Here is an 18,570-nt window from a genome sequence, read left to right as displayed (position 1 = left end):
ACAGGCCAATTACAAGTACTGAAATTGAATCTGTGATTAAAAAACTCCCCAAAAATGAAAGTCCAGGACCAGATGGCTTCACAGGCGAATTCTATCGAACATGTAGCAAAGAGTTAACACCTATCCTTCTGAAACTATTCCAAAAAATTGCAGAGGAAGTAACACTTCCAAACCCATTCTATGAGGCCACAATCACCCTGATACTAACACCAGACAAAGACACCACAAAAAAAGAAAATTACAGGCCAATATCACTGATGAACACAGACGCAGAAATTCTCAACAAAGTACTAGCAAACTGAATCCAACAGTACATTAAAAGGACCATACACCATGATCAAGTGGGATTTATCCCAGGGATACAAGGATTTTTCAATATCTGCAAATCAATCAGTGTGATACAGCACATTAACAAATTGAAGAATAAAATCCATATGATCATCCCAATAGACGCAGAAATAGCTTTTGATAAAATGCAACATCCATTTATGATAAAAACTCTCCAGAAAATGGGCACAGAGGGAACCTACTTCAAGGTAATAAAGGCCATATATGACAAACCCACAGCTAACAGCACACTCAGTGGCGAAAAGCTGAAAGCATTTCCTCTAAGATCAGGAACAAGGCAAGGATATCCACTCTTGCCACTTTCATTCAACATAGTTTTGAAAGTACTAGCCACTGCAATCAGAGTAGAAAAAGAAATAAAAGGAATCCAATTTGGAAAAGAAGTAAAACTGTCACTGTTTGCAGATGACATGATACTATACACAGAAAATCCTAGACTCTTAACAAAAAACTGCTAGAGCTCATGAATGAATCTGGTACACTTGCAGGATACAAAACTAATACACAGAATTCTGCATTTCTAAACACCAATGATGAAAGATCAGAAAGAGAAATAAAGGAAACAATCGCATTTACCATCATATCAAGAATAATATTGGGTTGGCCAGAAAGTTCAGTAAGATGTTACGGAAAAACCCAAACGAACTTTTTGGCCAACCTAATAAAATACCTAGGAATAAACCTACCTAGGGAAGGAAAAAATCTGTACTCTGAAAACTAAAAGACACTGATGAAAGAAATCAAAGATGACACAAACTGATGGAAATATATACCGTGTTCTTATATTGGAAGAATCAGTATTGTCAAAATGACTATACTACCCAAGGCAATCTATAGATTCCATGCAATCCCTATCAAATTACCAGTGGCATTTTTTTGCAGAGCTAGAACAAAAAATTTTAAAATTTATATGGAAACACAAAAGACCCCAAATAGCCAAAGCACCAAAGAGTAAAAGCAATTTTGAGAAAGAAAAACAGAGCTGGAGGAATCAGCTTCCCTGACTTCAGACTATACTATAAAGCTATAGTCATCAAAACAGTATGGTACTGGCACAAAAGCAGAAAGATAGATCAATGGAACACGACAGAAAGCCCAGAAATAAACCCACGCACCTATGGTCAATTAATCTATGACAAAGGAGGCAAGAATATACAATGGAGAAAATCTCTTCAGTAAGTGGTGCTGGGAAAACTGGAGAGCTACATATTAAAGAATGAAATTAGAACATTCTCTAACACCACACACAAAAATAAACTCAAAATAGATTAAAGACCTAAGTGTAAAACTGGATACTATAAAACTCCTAGAGGAAAACTTAGGCAGAACACTCTTTGACATAAATTGCAGCAGTATCTTTGTGGATCTGTCTTATAGAATGAAAATAAAAACAAAAATAAACAAATGGGACCTAATTAAACTTAAAAGTTCTTGCACAGCAAAGGAAACCATAAACAAAAAGACAACCTACAGAATGGGAGAAAATATTTGCAAATGATGCGACCAACAAGGGATTAATCTCCAAAATATACAAACAGCTCAATATCCAAAAAATAAACAACCCAAACAAAAAATGGGCAGAAGATCTAAATGGACATTTCTCCAAAGAAGACATACAGATGGCCAAAGGCACATGAAAAATGCTCAACATGGTTAATTATTGGAGAAATGCAAATCGAAACTACAATGAGGTATCACCTCACACTGGTCAGAATGGCCATCATCAAAGTCTACAAATAATAAATGCTAGAGGGAATTCCCTGGAGGTCCAGTGGTTAGCACTCCATGCTTCCACTGCAGGGGGCTCAGGTTAGATCCCTGGTTGGGAAACTAAGATCCCACATGCCACGGGGCAACTAAGCCCACGTGCTCTAGAGCCTGTGCACCACAACTAGAGAGAAGCCCACACACTGCAACGAAAGATCCCCATGCCGCAACTAAGACCTGATGCAGCCAAAAAAAAAAAAAGATCAGTACTGATAAAGTAATTGTGAACCTATTAAGGTGCTGATTAAAAAATAAAAAGAATGTATTTTAAAAAAATAAATAAATGCTGGAGAGGGTGTGGAGAAGAGGGAACCCCTCTTGCACTGTTGGTGGGAATGTAAATTGGTACAGCCACTATGGAGAACAGTATGGAGGTTCCTTAAAAAACTAAAAATAGAGCTACCATATGATCCTACAATCCCACTCCTGGGCATATATCTGGAGAAAACCATGATTCAAAAAGATACATGTACCCCAGTGTTCAAAGCAGCGCTATTTACAACAGTCAGGACATGGAAGCAACCTAAATGTCCATTGACAGAGTAATGGATACAGAAAATATGGTACATATATACAATGGAATATTACTCAGCCATTAAAAAGAACGAAATAATGCCATTTGTGGCAACGTGGATGGACTTAGGAGATGATCATACTAAGTAAAGCCAGACAGAGAAAGACATTCGCTTATATGGGGAATCTACAAAAAATAAATGATAAAAATGAACTTATATACGAAACAGAAAAAGACCCACAGACGTAGAAAACAAATTTATGGTTACCAAAGGGGAAAAGGGCCGGGGGGGAGGGGGAGGGATAGAGTAGGAGGTTGGGATTCACAGATACACACCACTCTATATAAAACAGATAATCAACAAGGACTACTGTGTAGCACAGGGAACTCTACTCGAAATTTTGTAATAAATTATAAGGGAAAGGAATCTGTAAAAGAATACATATACATAAAAGGATATATATATAACTGCATCACCATGCTGTACACCTGAAACTAACACAACATACTGGGCAATAAGCAGCAGATATCCCTTCAGGACTGATGGGTCATTAAGTAGTTAGTTTTTCTCATTAAGGAACTTACTTTCAGAGATGTAAAGTATTTATTGTGATCTAACGGAGTTAAACCCTTTCATGATGTTTTAGCATTCTGATTACAACAAGTGGCGCTAGTTTATTTACAGTAGTGACAAAAATGATCTTGATGACAACCTTGGGGGGCTGTGAGCTTACTCTTGCCGTCACCACTGCACTCACATGTTGTGGGGAGCTGAAGAGGCAACGCTCAGGTGCTTAGGTACTGAGTCCAGAAAGGCTTCTCCTCCTGAAACGCGTTTCCTAACCAAATGCTCCAGCACGGAGATCCCCAGTCGTCTTCAGCCCTCCGACACAGGAGCCCGTGAGGCGTCCTGTCCATCTGGGGCAGGGCTTGGCACGCTTCCTGTGAAGGGCCAGAGAGTAACCATTTTCAGCTTTGCAGGGTCTACGGTCTCTGTTGCGACAACTCAACTCTGCCACTGCAGTGTGGAAGCAGCCACAGCCATCACCTAACCAAAGACGCAGGGCTGGGTCCCACGGAGACTTTATTTACAAAAATAGGCCACGTGCTGGCTTGTGTCTGTGGGCTGTCGTGGTCTGCTGACCCCTGAGCTCGAGGGGATTGGGGAAGAGGACATAAGTGAGAGGTCATTCTCACCTACCTTTGTACCCTGAGCATTTCTGATCTAGAGTAAGGCAAAGGGGCAGGTGCAGGGAGACCCCTCCCTGACCGTGTCTCTTACAGGGCATTTACAAAGAAAGGCCACAAAGCCTTTCCCAAAGGCAAGGTACTGTTTTTGGAGTTCTGAAAATTCTGTCATATTAAACTAAAATAACTACCTCCAGTATATACTCTTGCTCAACCGTGAATTTTTCCTTATGGAGAATTCTAGCACACCTTTTCCTTAACCATGAGAATTTGATGCAGAATTAAATTACTCCCACTGGGAATAATGAGGGGCGGGGGGACAGGGGACTGAAGACTAGAAAAGGGAGATACAGCAGAAGATAAGCCAGCATCGAGTTCTGGGAAGAGAGAAGGAAGAGGTGTGCAAATACATGAATGCTGGCCTTAGAAACAGCACACCTGCTTTTTCATAGTTTTGAAGGAGCTGGGACAAAAGAGGGACTGAACGCATGTATTTTGGCCTGAGGCTATCACAAGCAAAGGGAAGACACAGACAGACCCATCAATTGATTGATAGGGGCGTATCTCTATCTGATATGTAATCAACCTCTGATGTTGGAAAAGAGGTTGAAAACCGTTATCCATCTGTGAGACCTAGATTACATGTCCTTGAAGCGTTTACAAGTATCCAAGTTATTCTCTAGGGGCCAAAGCAGAAAATTAGAAAAACATGGAATATTTTGATGAGGGAAGAGACATAAAAACCCCACCAGCCAAAAACAACCCTAACAAAGTGGGAGGAATATTTGAGTATTGCACTGAAATTCTTGGGAAGGGATAGGGGTGGAGTTCTGAAAAGCTTCCAAGAAGAGATGATAGCAGAAACCATTTGCTCACTATTATACTCACTTAAGATGTGGAAAAGGTGATTTAGCCTCCTGTTTAGTGTGCTGCTTTAATTAGCTTAAAAAATAACCTGCCAAGGATTTTTCAGAGGCTCACCTGCAACTCTGAACCCACCCTCTGCTTTTATGTTTCTCACACCTGCCAAGATCTGGTCAAGGACCCAGAAGGGCCTAACCATTCCCAAGGGGAAGGGTCTGATGTGTGCTGCTTTCCGGCCACTTCAGATAATATTCTGTACCAGTGCACATGTAGCCGAGTATCTAGCAGAGATGAATAGTAAAATGCCAAGATATAGAGAATAATTTTAGAGAGACAGATCTAAAATTGAGATATGAGCTATTAGGAAATAGCTATTTAAAAATTTTAATGACGAACTCTGCCATCTTCTTGTCTCCTTGAATAACATCAGCCTTTATGATTAAACAAACTGAAGTTTTTCTCAGTAACTTTCAGTCACTTTTGAGAACAAGCCAAAAGAAATATCCAGACAGAACCAGATCTGTCCACATTAAAAAACTGGCTTCCTACAGAATTGTTAGATTCCAATAATTTTGTTCTTTTCGTGCTCTCCCCTGCCCCCAGTACAAGTTTCCACTGTTAAATTTGCACTGCAGCCATCTCCACCGTCCCTGCCTTGGAGTGCCAAAGCTTTCTTACGTGGTGTCCAGGTCAATGCTACTTACACCAGCGCTGCAGCTCTTAGGATAAACAGAGGTAAACATAAGGATCTAAGAGGCCATTCTGTTGACTGTTTCTACGTCTTGACTCTACAGATCATTCTGTTATAATTTTGTTTTATAAATTTAGAAGTAAAGTCTTAAGCACAATGAGAAGTTTGTCTCACTTTCTTCAGTCTCAATTTAGAGATGTGAAAAATAACCTCAAGCATCACCTAAATGGTCTCTTTCAGGCAGCTAAAACTTTCAGGGAAGGCTTTTTCCCTGTGAAAGAAATGACTTGGGATTTTAGGCATCTCCGTTTATGCGGGGATGATCAGAAAGGAATTCCTCTTTCTCACCGATGGCCATGCATATTAGACAAGGGCCAGCAGCTATGCCCTGCTAGTCAGGATGCAAGAGTTTGGTGCAGACACATTCCCGCTGCTTGACCTGCACCCTATGTACCGGTACTGAATTAGCCAACAAATCCAGTTAGAGTCAAATCTGATATTTTAGAAGCTTGTGAATTCTACTGGCCTCCAGTGTTAATGATTATCTTACACTTTTATACTGAAAGTTTTCATCTGAAAGCGTTTGGGTTTTTTTGTTTTTAAATTGTGGAAGAACACTGGGCTTTTTCTGGTTTTTTTCTTTTATAAAACAATACTTAAAAAAATGAGCAAAAGTTATCTAGAACTAAAAGAGCAATGAAATCTAGGCATTTTCCTTCTGGTAAGATTTGGAGCAAGCTGAAACGTGTCACTAGAAAGGTGTTGTGCTTTTAATGTTAAAAGTGGAGTAAAAAAAAAAAAAAAGTGGAGTAAATAAAACAGCTCTAAGCCTTAAGACACACTGATGAGTGACAGCTGTATTTTGCTTCTCCTCCTCTCTCTTGGGGTATAAAGCTATTTGGTTTCAATCCTAAAAGGAAGCTCTTACATAGGAATTAAAAAGTCACCTTGGAGAAGAGCCCTGATCTTCTAACAGGCAAATAGCTTTAAGGAGAAAACACAAAGCCCACCAGATCTCCAGTGACAATCTTAAATGGAGCATAACAGCAGTTATGTAAATTCTACTCAAATCTTATAAAGGCCACTATAACCAAAACCTCCAATTAAAAAACCTCCAAAAAAAAACCCCTCAGGCAACAGCTCATTCTCTAGGGCATGTCAGATAATGCAAAACTGAGAAACAAAAAAGCAGTTCGGAAAATCCCTTGAAGGTGCCTATAATGGGATGTGACCTGTAATTCAGGCTGAAAGTAGAGAAAGGCTTACTCAGACGCTTGAAGCTCCAGCTACAACAAAGGACGAAGTATCCTGTGAAGAGCATCAGGATGCTGCCGGCTGCTCTGCTCTTCACGCCGGTGCGACACCTGACCCAGCCTGTTGGAAGAGAAGCAGGTCTCACTGTTAGAGGGAAAGGCCCCTAGGGGCCCTTACCTGTGAGGGACTCAAATTACCAGCTTAGCTTAGGCAAAGGAATTGCAAAGAATTTACATACCACTATATTGACCCAGCCTGTTGGAAGAGAAGCAGGTCTCACTGTTAGAGGGAAAGGCCCCTAGGGGCCCTTACCTGTGAGGGACTCAAGTTACCAGCTTAGCTTAGGCAAAGGAATTGCAAAGAATTTACATACCGCTATATTGCGCGGCGTGTGATGAAAAGGCTAAAACCGAGAAAGACCTTAATTTTAATAAATTTAAATTAGTCACTCTTATTTTGGGGAGTTTGGTTAAAATCTTTCGTGGGGAGGAGATGAATACAGCTGGTTAACTTGAGGTTGAGCCTTCCTGGCTTGGGGACAATCAAGGTGGGGAAGGCAGAGATGGGCAGGTGGCAGAGAGAGGCAGGGGTAAGTACTGAAAAAATGAAAGCTGCTCAATAAATAGCAGTTGCTATTATTAGCTTCGGTGCTTTTAATGACATCAGACTCCTGGATGAAAACAGACAAGCAGGGGAACAGGAAGAATACTTTGAATTTTGTCAAGACTCCAGGATGAAACCACACAAGCAGGAGAGTAGTAAGACTACAAGGTTGTCCTCTTCTCTTTCTCGAGCCTGCTGTTTAACAGCCATGGCTAAAGGCAGAGAAAGTTCTCCAGATGCTTGGAACCAGCAACAGAGCCCAGCAGTCGTGATTCCAGCCTCACCTGTTTGCACAGCTCCCAAGAGCCTCCTGAGAGAGAAGCTGGAGGTTGTGAGCCTGGCCGGGGCTTCCAAACTTCTTACCGCCGTCGAACTTCTTTCCATCAAAGGAACTAGGGTTCCAAACAGTCACTGTGGTAATTCATTTAAATCCATCCTCTTCCCCAACACTCAGTGCCCAAGGTTCCCAGGGCGAGGCTGCAGGAAAGGTGTATTCTAAATAGATGGATTAATGTCTGCCTTGGGCTGCGGCTAACTGGTAACCACTGAAGGTCAAAGCCGTCTATTCCACATCAAGAAAAGGTTCTTCAACAGACTAAGGGACCCTGGGGATCAGGACCTAGATCCATTTCTGATCCGATAAATATAGTGCCCAGATGATCCAGGGGTACATACTTAATGAAATGAATCACTTATACTTCCTCTCATCTGCTAAACAGCTTATTAGCAAAAAGCATGACTTTCTACTGTCACGTTAATTACTGCTCCTTGTCACTACAACAGTCGAGACAAGCCAGCTCTATCAGCCCAGCCCAGCCCAACTGCTGACCAGCACACTTCTTATTTGTGTTCAATACATGAATAACTATAAAGTAGAACCAGAAAGGAGAGTTTAGGCTATGTATTTACATTTTCCCTGCCCCTGTTATTTTCCACGTTTAATGACAGGCAGGGAATCTCTACTATTGCTGGTTGTCTGGTCTTGGTTTGGTTCATTAGGATAAAGGGTAAATTAAGCAAATATTTACAACAGGTTTAGCAGGTGTGGTAAAAGTTGCTGTGGATGTAAAAACACTACCCAGGGGCTTTCCTGGTGGTGCAGTGGTTAAGAATCCCCCTGCCAATGCAGGGGACACGGGTTCGAGCCCTGGTCCGGGAAGATCCCACATGCCGCGGAGCAACTAAGCCCGTGCGCCACAACTACTGAGCCTGCGCTCTAGAGCCCGCGAGCCACAACTAGTGAGCCCGCGCGCCTAGAGCCCGTGCTCCGCAACGAGAAGCCACCGCAATGAGAAGCCCGCATGCAGCAACGAAGACCCAATGCAGCCAATAAATAAATAAACTTAAAAAACAAAACACCTCACACGGATACCCTACTGATGGAAATCCTGGTTGCAGGTTAGAGAACAGCCTTTAGTTAGCTGTTTCTTGGCCTTTAAAAACCCATGACCTATAAAGTGTTCTCACTTGACCTTCTGGTAACCCCGTCGGCCACATTTTGCTTTTTGTAATTACACCAAGTTTTTTTCTCCAAACCACCTCCTCCCCTGCCACAATTTGAGAACAGCCCACCGCTGGGCCTGAGGCACCTGCGCCAGGGCCATCACCTCCAGGAGCAGTTCTCAAACTTGGCTGACCTTCGGTGACACCGAGGATACGTCTGAAAATACAATTCGGAGGCCTCGCTTCAGAATCAATCTCTGGGGACGATGCCTAACAATCTTTACTCTTAAAAAAAAAAGGACCACGTGAAACCGTGAACTGTCCAGATTTGGGAACCGAGGACGTAGATCTCTTACACTTTCAGCCCCAAAGCCAAGGCACCTAATTCTGCAAAGGCCCAGCCAGCCCTCCCAGCTGAATGCTCTCAAGGCGACTGGGGCTCTGAGAGGTTTCCTCTGAACGAAGTCCTCTACTGCTGAGAACTCTCAGACCCTGGTACTTGCTGAGTCTCCTGAGATTTAAATCTTGAACTTCTAAAATCTACTCTCTCTCAGGCCAGGAAAACTACTCCTTCTGGTAGTGAGGTCCATGGGAACCTTCCTCCCTGAAGCTCAGAAGATTGCTCCTAGTGCCGCCGAATTCCATGAGCCCGATCCCCTGACGCCTGATTCACTGCAGCCCAACGTGGTGGCATCCTCAGAACCATCAGTCTGCCTTGCGATTTCCTAGCCTAGGTCCTCAAAACATAGCCATTTTTCATCGGCCATGAGAGCTTCTGGTCCTACCTTGTTTCATCAAAATGAAGGCCCTAGGTGCCTTTCCAGCTGGTAGAATCACCTCACCTAAGTTTACTCAGGTACCTGATGTACGAGGACTAGCTGTATTTCCCCGTGCAGGAAAGAAAACTGACGACATCCTGGAGCCCAACGGTCCAGTGCAAGAAACACTGCCCGGAAAACCTTGGCAAAGACCATCAGGTAACGTTAGAAACTGGATACTGGGCAAGTTACTCATGCTCTCTGAAATTCAGTTTCCTCGTCTGTAAAAGGGGATAGTACCCACCTCCCAGAACTGGTGTAAGATTCCTTAAGATAACCTAGGTAAACATGCAGGTATCACACCTGATACATAGTTAACTCAGTAACTCTTAGCTCACTGGCCCTGCCTTTAAGTGTCAAAGGGATGTGTTGGTTTCCTGAGATAGAGGAGGAGTGGCCCATCAGAGGTTTTGCCTGAGTAAGGGCACATACAGCCCAAGCTCTTCTGCAAAGACTGCGTGCGAGGTCAGTCTTACCCTGCAGTCACTGGGGACAGTCATTGCCAGGTGAAGGTACAAAGCGGCAGAGCCACACTACTTTTTTATCCTTGTAGACTGGATGGCCTTGAAGTCCCTGGCCAACTGAGGAATCGGGTCTTGACCTTAACTGAGATCCTGGGGTCTCCTCTAGCGTCTCCCGTTCATTTGGTAGCAGAATCACAGTCTGACCGTTAATGGTGGAGCCAACTTCCAACCGCTTTTCGGTTTACGACAGAACTGGAGGCACAGTGATGGCTACAGCTTCCCCGATACGGAAGCCCAAACTAATCACACGTTACAGACTGTGAGCAATAAAGGAGAACAAAAGCGCCTCTGGCCACTATTCTGGAGGAACTTACTATTAAAGGACAACTTGTATTTTTCCCCCATATTCAATTTCACAAGCCTAGTGATTTGGTGACGCGGGTTACTGTTATCTCTTACCTTATTATTACCTGTAATCTTGGGACCTATTAAAGGGCGTGTTACTAATAACTTAAATCAACCGTGATATTGACCACTAACTGCCCTAAAGTAAGCCTGAGGCTGAGTTCAAAGACCATGGATGCCTGTCAAGGCAGATGGACCTGGATTTGAATCCCGACTGCCGCTTACTGGTGAACGTGGGCAAGTCACTGAGCCCTCTTGAGGCTCAGACCCCTCGCCCACAACACAGGGCAATCTCTGGCAGTGACAGCCCCTCAGAACCGTCAGGAGGGTTAAAGGAGATAATTACACCAGGCATCTCACACAACGACCAGAAACCGCCATCACCTGATCAACGTTATTAGTTCCCTCCCTTTTCCCACTAAAATGAACTCACCTCAGCACTACAGAGGGTAGGAAAGAATACAAAGAAGCCCTTCTACCTGCTAGAGATTTGCTACGGGCTGTGTGTGTTTATGCCACTGAAAACCACAGAGAAGCTCGGAGATATAAACACCACCTGTGCGTCCAGCTGTGGCGCATTTTCTACAACATGGTTGAGTGAAAGCTTTAAACTAGGCCTCAGGAGACGGGGTTCTACTAGCACCTCTACCACTTACTGGCATCACCACCTTGGACAAATCACTTTTCCCCTGTGCCTGTTTCATCACCTGCAAAACAGAGAGAAAAGCACTCTGCCCACCTCTCAAGAGTGGTGAGGCCAAAATCAGAAGATAGGTGAAGCACCCTGAACACCACAAAGCAACGCAAATGTGAGTATTTAATTCTATGTTAAGATGGAGCAGGGACTTGATACTACAACTTGGTAAAGACAGTGAAGATGTTAGACCTGGGTTTGGTTAACCACTGAGGCAGCTGAAGGAAACGTAGCTTTAAGCTAGCAACCCTCTTAATAAACGTCCATTTTGAAACCTTTAGAAAGGGATAATTAAAATACAAAAAAAAATGCTTTCCACAACAGCCAAACTGGGGCTTAGTGAATATGTGATCATTCACAAACCATAGTAGAGGGGAAAAATGTATCCTTTAGAAAGGGATAATACACTGCTGTAAGCCTACTCTGAGTGGCTTTGGGTCTCCTGTCAAAATAACCCGAAAGCACCAAAGAACGCTAGGCAAGAAAGAGATGGATGCCGTGACCACGCCTAACCACGCCCCTAGAAAACCCCAACAAAAGAAGTAATCCAAAGCTTCTGGGGAGGAAAATGGAGACACTCTAGGTTTCCTCATTAGAGCAGCAGTTCAATAACTAAAGGTGAGACTCAGCAGAAAAAAGTGAGGGCACTGAGGGGGCCGCAGGGAAACTCTTGGCTCCTACCCGGGCCTCCGTCCTGCCCGCTGCTGAACCCATTCTAGCACCAGCGAGGAGCATCCAGGGAGCTTCGGAAGAGACAGACTCACAATCCAATCAGTTGTGACGTCCAGCCTCTTTCCCCCCATCCTTCTTACCTAATCTCTCGAGTCTTGAGGCTGCATCTTTGGTTCTACTCCTGGGTCCTATTCTCTGTGGCCTACCTTTTCCAGGGCATGGATTTCTGCTCCCTTCTGGCCACACCCTCTGCCCCTGGTCTTCACCGGCTCACCCCTGAGGCCCTGCTTCCACCTGCCTTGACTGCCATGCCCCTCCGGACAGCTTTAACGCCAGCCCGCCCCCAAAGCCAGAACCCCACCTGCGCTCCCCTCCTGTGCTACTCTAGGCTGCTGGATGCTGCATCTGACCACACGTCTGGAACCTATTTTCTGCCCAACCTGGTCCTGACTGAAATCTGAGCACGGCGCTTGTTCTGTTGAGGCAGACCCTGAAGTCTTCATTTTTTCCTGAGTCTCTTCAGCTTGAATACCCACCCAATTTCTAGAAGAGGCCATGCCTCTTCCAAATGTAGAAGGTCAGCCTGTCGGAGTCCAACCTTCACCTCTTGGTGGAGGGGAAGGGAGAGTGATAAACCACTGTCATTACTGACCCCTGGGAGCAAGAAGTCACGTTCTGAGAACACCTACAAGTCCAGCGCACTAGAATGCCTAGGTACGAGTAAAGTCAAGTGAGAGAGAATGTGGGCGTTCTAAACCTCACTGATTCAAAAGGCACAGAGCTGTCTGGATGAGCTTGAACGGGAGCGGGAGCGTGTTTACCTTGTGAGCAGCTTTCCCCCTGGGTACTGATGAGCGCAGGCTTCTGGGCCAATGTGCCCCAATGCTGAGGCTTCCCTGGCAACACCCCAAGTCCAAGATAACCCGGATAGAGCTCTGGAAACCACTCCAGCCCCAGGGAGCTGGATAGGGTCTTTCTGTCGGTGGCACCGATCTGACCTGTGAAAGGGCCTTTAGAAGCGTGATGATGGGTTGAATGTGCAGAATGCTGGCCCCTGGGGTGCAATGCTGGCGGCCGACAGCCCGACTTGGGTGTCAGAGAAGCTTGTTCCTCACTCTTTGTCAATGCCTTCATAGCAGGGACTCGATTATGGCTGCAGGCTTCTGCCTTCTCTTCTTGGAGAAATTTCATAGCCAGAGAGGCAAGACTTTGATTATGTGACTGTGATACAGAGAGAAGCTCACTGCAGTTTCTCCCTGTTGGGAGACCTTCACCTCGAGATTTCCTCTCCATGACTGAATCATCGCTCATGGCGGCCCATTCCTGCATTTCTGTTGCAAATGCACTTTTCTCTGCATTTCCTTGGCTCCCACATGCCTCTGCTCCAAGGTCAAGTCCTCTTCCCTGGTTCTCCTTGACCTGGATTTTACCTAACGGGCTAACTTTAAAAGCTGCAATTTGTGATTCTGTGTTCTTTTCCCAAGTCCCAGAGTCTCTAGTAGAGACTCCCAAGAGGTGATCCCCGGCCTTGGAATCTCTCTCACTGCTTGATGATGTGCTTACCCTTTTGACCCCGTAATTGAGATTCGTGGGAGAACTGTGATAATCGTCCAGAGGCATATCTAGTAATTTTATGAGAAGGTTCTGTCTTGGGGCATCCACTCTATCCAATCTTAAATCAGCAGAAGTGGCTTGTACATCATTAGGGAAGGCTGAAGAACGTTTCCTATCTCGATTTGACAGAGAAGGTTCCATTGGGCCAAGAGCTAAAGAAGCTTCAGTTTCTGAAGGGTTATTTTTACTTTCCCCTGATTTAGACAAATCTTCAGTAAGCTCTTTTTTAGGAGTGGTGTTTTCTGATGCAGAAAACTGAGCTGTAGTTTCCCCCGGGAAAGTAACCTTCGGTTCAGTATTTTTTAGCATTTTGAGGGAGGGTTGAATTTGATTCTTGAAATCTTTATCAGCCTTTGTATTACCTGTTTTTTCCAAACCAACAGCTAGTTGTGAAGAGGACTTAACTGTCTGTTGTTCTGATCTGTCCCCTTTCAGTTCGGGATTTCTTTTCTTTCTATCGGTCCCTAACCCTTTCTCTTTTGCTTTAACTGAGTCTCTGATTGGCCCTTTGATTTTTTTAGCACGTGGGAGTGCAGCCGGCTTGGACTGACAAACAGCAGGCACAGCCGGTCCTATCATCTTACAGTACGGCAAATGGGATTTTAATCGTTTAAATGGCTTCTTACAGTAAGGACACACTTCCATCCTGGGTGGAATAGCACTCTCCTATTCCTGAAAAAGAGAAATGTGAGGTTACGGGGAGCACACAATCCATAGAGTAAATACTAATACTTTATTTAGGTGTTGTACCTTTTAAATTCATTTGAAAGAAGCTAGGTTGAAGGACATTTTAAAAAATTCCTTTTGACCCATTCTTTTTCTTCCATAGGTACAAAACAGACATAGTTGGATTTTAAGATCAATATTCCTGGCTCCATTTCTGCTTGGTATTTCACACTTCTTGAAGTCTCTTAGGAATCGGTCATTACAAAAGACAACCAAAGAGGTTTTTCAACATCCCTAACTAGGAGGTGAGCCAGACCAAAAGACTTAAGTCTAGTGAATTAATGCTTAGTGGAAGGAAAAGATGTCCAGAATGCCAATCAGAATAAAATGTTTGCTATTTACCATTGTAGAAAGTCAACTGGATAGCACATGAGTATAAAGAAACTGTTATAAGGGGCTTCCCTGGTGGTGCAGTGGTTGAGAATCCCCCTGCCAATGCAGGGGACACGGGTTCGAGCCCTGGTCTGGGAAGATCACACATGCCGCGGAGCAGCTGGGCCCGTGAGCCACAATTACTGAGCCTGCGCGTCTGGAGCCTGTGCTCCGCAACAAGAGAGGCCGCGATAGTGAGAGGCCCGCGCACCGCGATGAAGAGTGGCCCCCGCTTGCCTCAACTAGAGAAAGCCCTCGCACAGAAACGAAGACCCAACGCAGCCAAAAATAATAAAGTGCTGGGGCAAATTCATAAATAAATTTAAAAAAAAATCAAAAAGAGTATTAAATTACATCTTAAAAAAAAAAAAAAAAGAAGAAACTGTTATAAACCCTTAAACACATCATTCAAGGGAAGAATGGTAAAGAATACAAAACTCAGGCTGGGATTCCAAGGTGGCTCAGACTAGTATTTCCACAGTGATATACAGAAGATCCACTGGGGCAAGAAGAAAATATTAGAGCTTCTATTGTCTAAGCATGAAAAATGAAACGCTACTAACATTTAACGCATTAGTAATAAGCATATCTACATACACATATATAGAAGTATAGCGAATGCACAAATAAGTGGAGGTGACATGGTCCCCCATTTTTTACTTGCAGTATGTAGTACAATGGATTAACGGCGAATTTGTTTAGTTTGACAATTTTGTGAAGTTTATGCCACATAAAAACATTTAAAAAAAACTTCACCATGTACCACTGGTGCCTCTGTTAGTCTCTCCAGTCAGGAAAAGGAAGTATTTCATTCCAAAGCTCAGATGAGTTAATTCTGTTTCCATTTCTTATTCTAGCAAATTCCAGAGGGCAGGGAACAGGTGGACCCTGTGCACAGCTGTATTCTCAGAACCGAGCAAGGGGCCTGGCCCTGGCCAATCCATCAGAGCAACGGACCCACCTTATCCTACATGAAGTCAGGCAAAACCACACAAACAAAAAAACCCACAAAAAACAAAACTGTCTTCTGCCAATAGACTTTACAGCAACTATTCTTCTTTTGGAGGTACCCCTTTGACAATATAATAAAAGTTAGGGACTGTTTATTTACAAAAATACACACAACGGAAGCCAGTGCAAGGGCCTTAGGCTAACGACTTTAGAAGAGACCTGGCAGAGGCATGTGCTTCCACACCATGCCATCCTCACACTTAATCCTACTGAGGTCTTTCCTGCACCCTTGAACAGTGATGTCTCACCAAGGATGCCTTAACGTTACCGAGTTCAAGCTCATCCTGCTCACCGCAGAACAGGCCAATAAACCGAGAGATGAGTTCTTCGGCCGAGGACTAGGGACTTTGTTTGGAAAGCTGCGGCAGACTGAGATGGGGGACTCGCGTCCCAAAGAACCATCTTGCCTGAGTTAGAGTTCAGGCATCCTTTATACTAAAAGGGAAGGGAGTAAAGCCAAACACTTCCTAGTTCCCATCAGCCTCGGGAGGGGGTGTGTTAATTTCTTCCTTCCTGCAGTGATTCACAGGTGGGCCTGGTCAGGCTGTTTCCTCTGAGCTAAACAAAGGTAGTTTAGCTTCATGTTCATGACCTAGCAGGCAGGGTTCCCAGAGAAGGGCCATTAGGTGTAATTTAAACTTACAGGCAACATCCCTTTAGTGATTAACTTGTAACAGAATACAAAGGTTCTTCCCTATTAACTGCTTTCTTACCAAAGCTTTTCTAGAAAGATGCTGATTTTGCGGTTGTTTCTCCTGGATCTGCATGCCTCGCTCTGCGTTCTCCAGTTGCGATTTTAATGTCGGCCTCTGAAAGACACAATTAGGGAAGTCACTCGACAGCACATACAATGAATAAATGTGGCAAAGTGCTGGGGCAAATTCAAATAACCGAGTCACCTGCAGGGCAGTGCTGCCTCGCTGTTCCAGAAAGCAGACTTCACCACCCTCCTGGGCACAGGGCGGACCTCAAAGTTAGGCTAATCTTCGCCCGCCGCTCCTGCGCTCTCCAGCGGACTTCCCCGCCTCCAGCAGTACTATCTGGCGTACCCCCCTGCCCGTAACGTTTTCAGGAAAGCAGTCCTGCTGCTTCCTGGTTGGGGCCTCTCCGCAGCCCCCCCAGCCCCAGGCGCCGGAGCCGCTGGGACGCCTAAGGGGGCGGACTCTTCGGCTTCAGGAAGCCCTCCCCCCACTCTCCTCTTGTCGCCACATTCATCCCCAGACCTACGGCGGAGGCCCCAGGAAACATCCCCACCCGTGGAAACTACCCCCACGGCAGCGCCTCACCTCGCAATACAGATACGACCCCGAAGCCCCGCGACAAACCCCGCCCAGCGCAGCCCACGCGCCACTTCCCAACTCTCAGCCCTGGGACCCGGGGCAGGCCGTCCGCACCACTGCCTGATGTTTCTCAGCTTTTTAAAAAAAACTGTGACCCCACAGGGATTTAACTCAAATACTTGTATCATATTATTCTGATATAGTTTAATTTAATTTAAACCTGGCTTGACTCTTAACCTATCCCCTCTCGGCTGCGAACAGGCGAAAGCTCGGGCGACCTCGAACGAGGGCCTCTCTCCCAGAAGCTCCTGGTCGCTCCGAGCCCGCCTCTTCCTGTGGGCGGGGTTACCGGTCGGCGCGGCCGGGGTCGCGCCACTGCGCAGCCGCGGGTGGGCGGTACCACGGCGGCTGCGACATGGGGGGGCGCGGAGCAGACGCCGGAAGTAGAGGTGGTACGGGTCCCACAGAGGGGTACTCACCGCCGGCCGTTTCCACCGGAGCCGCGGTGAGACCCAAGGCCCGAGGGTGTGGGCGTGGCGGCCGCCGGAACACAACACCCTCTGTTCTCTCTCTTCGTGGAGCGGCGCCGCGTCGCTCGCCTCCATCAGTTAACATGAGCGAGCGCCTCCGCCCCAGGTGAGACCGCAGGGGACCCTCCACCTTTCCAGCCCCTCGCCGGTTGCTGTGTCTGTCTTGGGGGTTGGAGCCGAGGGGGCGCGTGACGCGGGGTCCGAGCAAGCGTGGGCCCGGCAGGTCTCCATCTGGGTGCTTTGCAGTCCGGGGGGAGGAGGGGAGAGGGATGCGCGGGTGATCGGGTACCTGGTCCCTGGGGGCGCTGAAGGAGTGACTCCCCAGGGCCCAGGTTTCTCTCGGCCCCATCTTTTCCCCCCTATCTTTCCCTATTTGGAATGAAGTCTGATCGGTCCCGGAAGAGAGACGATGGCCCTAAAGCTTCCCCGTCCTAAATTTAGGAGGGTAGGGGGATGGGAAGAATGTCTGATCTTCGAGAGGAGCCCCTAGGGCGTCTGTGAGAGGACGGGGCGGGGAGCTGGTCTCCCCAAGGTCAGAAAGAAGGCTTGGGCTTAACCCCGCAGCAGGAAAGGGTTAGGTTAGACCGAAGAACTTGTGTCCTGGGCGATTGTGAACACAGAAGGGCCGAGGACCAAAGTGGCTTGTGGATTCTCTCTCGGCTGTAGCATTAAGAACAGGCAGGATTCTAAACTGTTTGGATGCGGAGCCGTTTGACTCGGAAGGCGGGAGGTAGGATTATATCGTGATGCACTACTTTTTCTCCCAGCCTAGGCCCGGGTCTTAATTTAGGCGATGTTATGATTCGTTGACACGGACTTAGGACAGTCCGGACCGAGCTGCGATTTTCTTTTTCTTTTTTTCCCCTTATTTCCCCCTGTAAACAGGTGGGGAGGAGAAAGTTGGGATTGTACCCCGGAATGAAGAGGATCGGCTTTATTCGAAATTAGAAAAATCCCTCATCGTGGAGTTTGAACTGAAAACTGTAGATCAGCAAGTTCAATCTTTCATATTTGTGATGAGGAAAGAGATTTAGAGAGCTCAGTGGGTCTTTCTAGGTTCACTGCTCTTTTCCTTTATTCTGTAAGATCTCAGTGACGCTTAAGTGAATAAGATAGGACTGCCTTGGTAGATTATGCTGGATCTTTTCTTGTCTTTCTGTGTTTCCATTGGCTTTGAATGTAATTGACAGTCTTTCCACAAGGACCCTACTCTGGAGCATGGTAAATTCATGGCACTGAGATTCTCGTAAGCACCCTGAAGTTATTTGGGCCAATAGCGAGAATCTCGGGTTCTCCAAACTTCTGCATATTG

The 18,570-nt window shown here is 45.7% G+C and overlaps 2 protein-coding genes across 4 annotated transcripts in view; one reads left to right on the top strand and one right to left on the bottom strand.

The window, feature by feature from the left end:
* Positions 1-3,214: 3,214 nt before the first annotated feature.
* On the bottom strand, positions 3,215-16,806 carry MTNAP1 (mitochondrial nucleoid associated protein 1). 2 transcript variants are annotated; one of them, XM_068529887.1, is made up of 6 exons: positions 16,735-16,806; positions 16,162-16,257; positions 12,547-14,011; positions 7,514-7,621; positions 6,639-6,746; positions 3,215-3,571 (listed from the first exon to the last, which is right to left on the bottom strand). In XM_068529887.1, the coding sequence occupies exons 3-6, from the start codon at positions 13,982-13,984 to the stop codon at positions 3,507-3,509; spliced, it is 1,719 nt and encodes a 572-aa protein (XP_068385988.1). In that variant the 5' UTR covers positions 13,985-14,011; positions 16,162-16,257; positions 16,735-16,806; the 3' UTR covers positions 3,215-3,506. The 2 variants fall into 2 exon arrangements, with proteins under 2 accessions (XP_068385988.1, XP_068385987.1); XM_068529886.1 differs by lacking the exon at positions 16,735-16,806 and adding an exon at positions 16,348-16,728.
* Positions 16,807-17,078: 272 nt separating this feature from the next.
* The window catches only part of VCF1 (VCP nuclear cofactor family member 1), a 16,866-nt gene continuing 15,374 nt past the window's right edge, over positions 17,079-18,570 (top strand). Inside the window, exon 1 of one of the 2 annotated variants that reach the window (XM_068531053.1) lies at positions 17,079-17,364. In XM_068531053.1, the coding sequence (XP_068387154.1) occupies positions 17,144-17,364 (221 nt within the window). In that variant the 5' untranslated portion in view covers positions 17,079-17,143. The remainder of the gene's footprint in view (positions 17,365-18,570) is intronic. The other variant, XM_068531052.1, reaches the window with a different exon arrangement.

This window comes from Eschrichtius robustus, chromosome 20, assembly GCF_028021215.1.
Source record: "Eschrichtius robustus isolate mEscRob2 chromosome 20, mEscRob2.pri, whole genome shotgun sequence".
NCBI classification, from domain to species: domain Eukaryota; kingdom Metazoa; phylum Chordata; class Mammalia; order Artiodactyla; family Eschrichtiidae; genus Eschrichtius; species Eschrichtius robustus.
The sequence above is the reverse complement of the archived record's forward strand: the minus strand, read 5'-3'. Positions and strand labels throughout refer to the sequence as shown.

Excerpts from the sequence above, each read along its gene's own strand:
- MTNAP1 (XM_068529887.1), bottom strand. The coding sequence starts at position 13,984 with ATGGAAGTGTGTCCTTACTGTAAGAAGCCATTTAAACGATTAAAATCC. Across the intron at positions 7,622-12,546 it reads GGGGGAAAGCTGCTCACAAG|TTCCTTTGATGGAAAGAAGT; the intron begins GTAAACACGCTC and ends TTGGAACCCTAG. Across the intron at positions 6,747-7,513 it reads CTTGGGAGCTGTGCAAACAG|GCTGGGTCAGGTGTCGCACC; the intron begins GTGAGGCTGGAA and ends CTCTTCCAACAG.